The following is a 7,512-nucleotide window of genomic DNA, read 5'->3' as shown; positions in this document are numbered from 1 at the left end:
ACTTTCATTGTGGAGTGATACATGGCTCCTTTTAGCATAATCGTACAAGCTTTTTTAAACTTGTAATCAATTGTACTCCAAACTAGACTTGAGCTAACTTGGCCCAGCCCGAGCTCACCGGGCTAAACCCGGCCCGTGGCTTTTATAGGGTTGAGTGTGGCGCACATTTTTCCGGGAAAAAAAACTGGACGGGCCAAGTCGAGCCTGATTATTTTTTAATTGTTTTTCAACTTAAAAGGTGAGCAGCCCGGTCCGACCTGAGCCCAGCCCGAAACAGCTGGCATGAAGGCTGTACGTGGACGGGCTTGGTCACCTTTTTGGACCCAAATCATTCCGGGCTTTTTGCCGACCCGCATTTTGCTCAGGTCTACTCCGAACAAAGGAGCATGGGTTTTAACTTCTAAACCTGAATAGTGCCAGAAAAAGGTGCATAAGTGATCCAAAGAAATGATCATACATATCCCAGTTTACTCTTTATTTTCTTTTACTAGCCATTTAGTTGCAGATGCAAGACGGCTATAGACAATTGTAACATTTCCAGATTATGTTTCATTGATCTCACATCAGAAGCCATGAGATGCGTCAACTTATTGTCTGCTGTACTCAGGAACGTTGTTGCTACGTGCATACGCAACTCTGAACCCGTACAGAGGAATAACATTTTGTGCTAAGCCGATACAAGCCATCAAATCCAAGTGTTACTAGCACCTAATTAAACTGGAAATAGAAGTAAAACAAGAAAAGGAACACCTGCATGTTATTCACTGCCCAGTATAATTTGCGAATCGAACAATATGGTGACCGTATGTACGCGACATGTACAATTTCAATTCACTACAATGAGATTCAGAAAAGCCGCATTGACATCTATAGGCAACTCATTTCTCCACCACAAATGGCCCGTGCTAGCAAGTTGTGACCAACTAAAAGAAAACATACTGCACACGCCGGCGAACAACCTACGGAACCAAACGATTCTATGATCGACAACAGTGTCTGAAAACCTGTATGAAGGGGTGTGACTCGGATTGTGAACCAAGTAGGTCCCTCTTCACACCCATTGTCAATCCATGTCTGAACAAACTAAAATATTCCGATGGACATGATGAAATCATAAGCTTTTTCCGGCTGCTCTTTGGTGTATAAGCTGTGACGTATAACTTGAACTTAGGTTGCAAGATCCGTAGCTCTAGCTTCTCTGTACTGTTTGCTGAAGGGTTGGCCATGCAATCTCCTCATCATTGGTGTATCCATTGACAAGAAAATCAGTGCAGTTCCTCTGGCAACCTCGACTATAAGGATTTCTGAAGCGCCCATCAGGCCCTCGAAGATATGCGTAGCGGGACTTGTTTGCTTGCTCATTAGTTGTGATGTTCCATGCTATCTGCAAGAAATAGGTGACGTTATAAAAATGAACCCAATGAAACTGCATGTTACTTCTACCAAATGGTTGATTCCAACAAAATTATTAAGTGATACGCGGTTTCAAAAAACACGGAATGAGTTAAATATATTCTTATACGATTGATGAGTAGCAAAGGATTCGAATTGTATAAGGCACAAAAATAAAACCTATGTCAGAAGTGCACAGACCATGAGACCATAATTAGATCATACAGATAAATAGAAAATCCCACTATGATAACCAAAGAATGTTTGTTGAATGCAGTTATATACAAACTGGGTGAAAAATAATGCTGCAGTGCCACCTGCACAGTTGCTACATTAGACAATTTACCTGTACTGCTTGTGCTCCAGTGAGAATAAGAGCTCCAGTTAATAAAAAGACATCCAGAAACATGAATAATACAGCACCAGGATGATTTGTCACCATGAAGTGTGTCCACGATTCTGAAGATGAGAGTATAACAGGCTCTGTCCAAAGTCCTGGCATTAAATGTTGACAATGGCAAAGGTGAGTTCCTAGAACTCCTAGAACACAGCACACACACACACTATCTGGAGGTAGAAGAAGGGGATGAGAGAACAGCACACACACGCACAAACACTTTGCACAGGTTAAATTGGTGCTGCTGAACTGAATTGCTGCAGCTGCTCTTCTACCTTTCTTGTAGAGCCTAAAGTCAAACTAGAGTACACAATGGTATGAGTGAAACTACCAACTACTAGTACTGTACTTGACAGGGCATACTGCCCTACTACTCGCTGGCAGTGGCCATTCCTGGCCAAGGAGCTCACCTGCTCCATTGACTTTCAGCAAAAGGAAGAGTACAACAAGAGCTATGCAATTATCCAACATTAAATAACCTTGACTTGTTAGCATAATCTTGAAGGGATGGATAAAAGAAATTTGTTTACAGGTGCCCTTACTATGGAATCCAACGGCAGCGCCCAGAAAGGATGTAGCTATCCCCATACAAAGAAACACGAAAAAGTCCCACTTATTTCGCTGCAAGAAAAATATATATCAGTAGTATATGGAAATCTATCGGAGCTGCATGCAGAAAACAATTGAATACAAACATGCAGATGAGGTTCAAGTGTGACAGTCTTATTGCAGTCAGATTTTAAAAGAACAATCAAATGACTGTATACTCTCTTTAGCAGTAAGCATTTTATTCTTCCAGAGGACTAAAATAGTATCCACGTTTAGTCCCTAACAAGGAAAAAGTTTCGTTAAAACAACTGGAACAGAAAAACAGGCATTTAAGTTCACAACCAAAGATAATTCTAGATGTCCAATTATCGTTTAACACAGAAATACATATCTACATCTTACCTTACCAACACAGTTTGATATCCACGGGCAGTGATGGTCAAATTGCTCGACACAATGCTTACAAGTTGGACAATGTTTGGAGCGCATAGGGCGAATTATCTGGTAAGTAAAGTTACCCGTCAGTAAAAACAAGCAGAGTTGGAATCATAGCCAAAACCAGAGCAGGTAACAAGAGAAGCACATGTGTATATGGTTGCATGTTCTGCTTCCATAACAAAGTGCCATCTCCACATGGAAACTACTAACATAATATGAAAGATAAAAGGAGGAAGAAATCACAGAAGCCAAAATAAATAAATAATAGTGAAAAGTTTTTCCTAATACCTTACAAGTAGGGCATAGCTGAGACCAATTGCCTGTCCAAGAGGAGTTGGTAAGATCAATCTCCATAAGTGGTTCCTGTAAATAAAGCACTAATTATCATATTTCACACTGATAAAAAAAATTATAATGAGGATACAACTTTCTATAGTCTTTGAACTACAATGATATAACATTTTTACCTTCGAATCAAGTCGCTTGGTATTTGCCTTGATATAGCCAGGATTCTTTCTGTAGAAACAGCAAAATAGCACGGACTTTAAGCAGGGAGCAGGAGACAGACAAGATGCTCAGAACAAAAATAATATGACAATCTTATAAAAGTAGATGTTGAGATAAAAACTTCAAAATGGAGATTTCCAAACTAGCAAGCATGCATGTGATATATTATCAAATCTATTCCCAAACTCTCATCACAAGGTCAGTCCTTCTTTGAACAGTACGGCATCTTTATAATGGCTACATAAAGTTATCATTATAGCTCCTTAATGTACAAAAGACTCTGCATAGCACATCAGAAAATTGCAAAAGGTGCACATAAATGGTATAATAAACAAATGTGTAATGTAAGCTACCTGCTAACTCTGTAGAACTGTACTTGTGATGCAAAGAAAAGTGATACAGCAGCCCAAGACCAAAGACCAGCAGTAGCAGTGATCCTAGAAAAATTAGGTGCTGCAAAGAATTTATAATAAGGTCTGGCGATAAACAAATATCCATATTTTAGCATAAACAACAAAAGCTCACAAACAATACTCACCAAATACAATTGAGTTCAGGAAAAGGATAAGGCAGATGACAAGATAAGCAAACAAGAAAGGGGCATATCCAATTTTTCTCGATCTCCCAGGGAAGAACTTGTCTTCAAAGCTTACTTTTATAGCATTAGACTACAAGCAGAGAAATGCTTCCATTAGTACAGTTGAACAGATCAGTATCAGCACACGCTAAACAAATATTTGGAGAACAAACTTCAAACAGGGGATGAAAGAATAGGAAAAAAGAATATAGCAGTTCAATACATGCTATTGCAATCATTTACCAAAGCACACACCTTGATGCAGTGGTGTATGAGCAAACTGAATAGTGGAGAAAAAGAGTAGTACTTAATAGGTAAATAAGAAGGATAAGGGAAACCTACAAGGATGTTGGAAAGATGCCGATGACCTTTTTCTGCTGCAAGTTGCACAGGAGTTAGCCCACCACTATCATTTAGTGTGAGTTCTTCCTTCGTACCAGCATGTACAAGAACTGTGCAAACCTCCAAATTTCCTCTTATAGCAGCCCAGTGTAAAGGGGTACAACCTGCACGGCATCACAAAAGAGCTTAAATAACTTTAGCAACCTAGGTGCCTAGGTGAAACAAAAATAGATTCAGCCACATTCACAACCATCCGTATTTTTCAGGGGAATTAATTGATTTGTCCTAGATTTTCTTTCCATAAGGTTGGGAGCAAAACTACACTGAATATAAAAATATATGTTTTTAAACTATTTTGTCGAGCAATGAAGCATGCCAAAATAAATGTTGCTCTTTTTGTTCTTAGCATAAGTCAGAGAGGCATATGAAGTAGCCAAAAGAAACAATTAAATACCACAGAAAAGAGGCAGCTACCGTTTTTGTCTTGCCTTACTTGATTAGCATCCATAAACAGAAGTAATCTGATTGTATCTGCATTCCCCTTGTAGGCAGCCCTGTATATGTTATAGAAGATATAAAGTTATACATTACTCCAAACATGGACATGTGGATCAAAATATCTGAACTATGTAAGTTTCAAATAGAAGTCAGGTAGAAAATAAATTAACCGACTCTTTAGGACTCTAATGGGGATAACTAGCTTTATTTAAACAAACTTCATACTGCTCCAACTTTGGAGACACTACCACAACTATTGACAATTCACCAATTTGTTGGGCGGAAGACATTCTCAGGTGGGGAGATTGGCTGGGGTGGCACTACCACTACAATTGACAACTCACTCCCATATGATTCTAAGAGAAAGTGAGAAACAACCAAACCAGAGCCAACAAAAGGTTTTCTGTACAATATATTACCAGAACAAGTATGTAAAAGATGTTTATCATTTTGAACTTGCTCGAGCTTAGGTACAGCAATCCATTTTTCAGCAGAGGTGTAGCATGGTGGTTGTTAATTTTTTTGATACCAATAGGCAAACAAAAGTTAGTAAATATCAAACACAATATGCATGTAGAGCAGTGCAAAAGACATTATCTGAATTTTGAATGAATTGTTTACCCGCGGAGACAATTCAAGGCGTGCTTCGAACAGAATATAGAAAATGATAATAAACATATTTTCTTTTTCCAGGGACAATGATACACAAACCATTCAGAAAGCAGAGTATTATCAGTAATCAAGTACCAGTGCAATGCGCTCCTCCCATCATTGTCCAAAGCATCAAAATATGCACCGTACTTTGAGATAATGTGATGCAAGAATGACGTCTGGCCATACTGAGCTGCAACATGGACTGCCTGACATAACAATCAAAACGGGGAACAGTCAAATAGAAGACCTCACTTGACCCATAGAAAGCTAAAAATATTAAGAGGCCTTAGGCTGTGGCCAATAACTGAACTTTTTTTTTATCAGCGTTATGATGTGTGAATCTCAAGGAGTGCTGATAAGCTGCTCCAAAGATAAGCTATCAAGCCTAAATGAAAATCCCCACAAAAGTTGTGCTATAAATTTAGTCACACACCTTGCCCAATGAAGCACGTAAGGCTTGCCTAGCAGCGCACAGCAGAATTAAGCTTCAATAGATCTTGTTGGCAGTGAATTGTTGTTTGCAAAAGCAAAACGGCCCTAGAACAAAATTTGTCTGCTACTTCGCCCTTATCCGAACAATAATGCCTGGAGGGAACCAACGAGCTAAAACGAAATAAAGGTGACAGATTTCTACATTGCCAACCCAACTCCTAGTTATGTGCAAAAGTAGCTAATTGACATCAATTTTGAAACATATAGACCATGCAGCTTTTTCAGATGAATAGACCATACAGCTGACCTGGTGGTCTGGTGGACCAACCGATAATGAACACAGATTGTACATTATTGAATGGCCAACAAACGTTCCAAAAGTCATCCCACGGACTATCGCTAAAGGCAAAATCAGTTTCATTGTACCCTCAGTTCCTCACCAATCAGATGCTAAACCCAACATCCAAGCAAATGGGCAACAAAAAGGAAAAATCCGAACTGTACATCCGAAGATACAGAGGTGCCGCATTACCCGGTAGCCATTGACGTCGGCGGCCTCGACCCTCGCGCCGTGCTCCATGAGCACGTCGGACACGGACGTCGACCCGCGCACCGCCGCCCAGTGCAGCGCCGTCTGCCCCGCGTGGTCCGTCGCGTTCACGTCGGCCCCGTGCTGCGCATACCGGAAAATCCCATCAGCGAAGCAAAGGGAAGCTTCGAATCGCTCGAACCGAATTGAAGCGAGCAAGCAGAACTGAACAGCGGCGAGGGAGAGGAGAGGAGGGGAGAGAATCCGAAGCCGAAGGGGGGGAGCGAGCGAGCGACCTCGATAAGGTAGAGCGCGACGTGGGGGTAGTTGTTGAGCGCGGCCCACTGGAGCGCGTGGTAGCCGTTTCCGTCGGGCTCCCGGAGGGCCGCGGCGCCCCCGCGCTCGACGAAGCCCCGAAGCCGCTCCAGGTCCCCGTACGCCGCGGCCGAGTACACGTCGACCACGGGGTCCGGCTCCCCCGCCGCGGGCCCACCCCCGCCCTGCCGCCGCTGGTCCCCCTCCTCCTCCACATCCAGCCTCGCGGAGCCGCCGTCGGTCACCACCTCGATCTCCGCCATGGCCGCCCCGGCGGAGGAGGCGAGGTGGGTGGCGAGCTAGGGTTGGCCGCGATTCCTTCGGGGGGCGACGCGAGCGCGGCGGGGGTTGGGAGGTGGAGGTCAAGGGGGGCTGACGAGGGCCGGTGGCGTCGGGGTGGTTGGGGGCGGAGGTGGAGGAGGGCGGTCAGAGTCAGAGGAGTGACGCGGTGGCACGTGAGACGGCGAGGGGGGTGGCGGGAGCCGTCGGATGCCGGATCGGACGGGTAGGGTGGTGGGGTGCACAGGTGGAATGGAACGGGACGGAAGGGAGAGCCGTGGCCGGCTTTTGTTGGGCTCGTGTTTTGGCTGGACGGAAATTGCTGTAAGCCTGTAATCACAACTCACAGGAGAGAGAAGACGCGCGCGCACGCTAGACCATTGGGTCCGTTTGGATTCCTTACTAAGCTTGCCTCTTCTGTCTGAAAACACGGAATTAGGGAATGCTTGGTTCCCTTATCCGTTGCTGTGTTGCCTGGCTCAGCTAGAAGAGAAAGTGAGCTGGGAGTTTACGAGCGGTAAGGCTATCTTGCTTCCGTGAGAAAGTTAAATTGGCTCTCCTAACTTGATAGGTTCATCGATGATCATGCTGTTTACGCAAGGC

The 7,512-nt window shown here is 43.4% G+C and overlaps 1 protein-coding gene across 4 annotated transcripts; it reads right to left on the bottom strand.

The window, feature by feature from the left end:
- Positions 1-730: 730 nt before the first annotated feature.
- Positions 731-7,036, bottom strand: LOC117833301 (probable protein S-acyltransferase 23). 4 transcript variants are annotated; one of them, XM_034712742.2, is made up of 13 exons: positions 6,612-7,030; positions 6,319-6,459; positions 5,448-5,560; positions 4,677-4,756; positions 4,203-4,366; positions 3,822-3,951; positions 3,637-3,736; positions 3,244-3,292; positions 3,065-3,139; positions 2,741-2,839; positions 2,332-2,410; positions 1,739-1,887; positions 731-1,384 (listed from the first exon to the last, which is right to left on the bottom strand). In XM_034712742.2, the coding sequence occupies exons 1-13, from the start codon at positions 6,891-6,893 to the stop codon at positions 1,190-1,192; spliced, it is 1,656 nt and encodes a 551-aa protein (XP_034568633.1). In that variant the 5' UTR covers positions 6,894-7,030; the 3' UTR covers positions 731-1,189. The 4 variants fall into 4 exon arrangements, 3 of the variants coding, with proteins under 3 accessions (XP_034568633.1, XP_072151633.1, XP_072151634.1); XR_004635388.2 differs by lacking the exon at positions 731-1,384 and having other exon boundaries at positions 1,826-1,887; positions 2,746-2,839; positions 6,612-7,036; XM_072295532.1 differs by lacking the exons at positions 731-1,384; positions 1,739-1,887 and having other exon boundaries at positions 2,379-2,617; positions 6,612-7,036.
- Positions 7,037-7,512: the final 476 nt, after the last annotated feature.

This window comes from Setaria viridis, chromosome 8 (assembly GCF_005286985.2).
Source record: "Setaria viridis chromosome 8, Setaria_viridis_v4.0, whole genome shotgun sequence".
NCBI classification, from domain to species: domain Eukaryota; kingdom Viridiplantae; phylum Streptophyta; class Magnoliopsida; order Poales; family Poaceae; genus Setaria; species Setaria viridis.
This window is presented reverse-complemented; position numbering and strand designations above follow the sequence as displayed.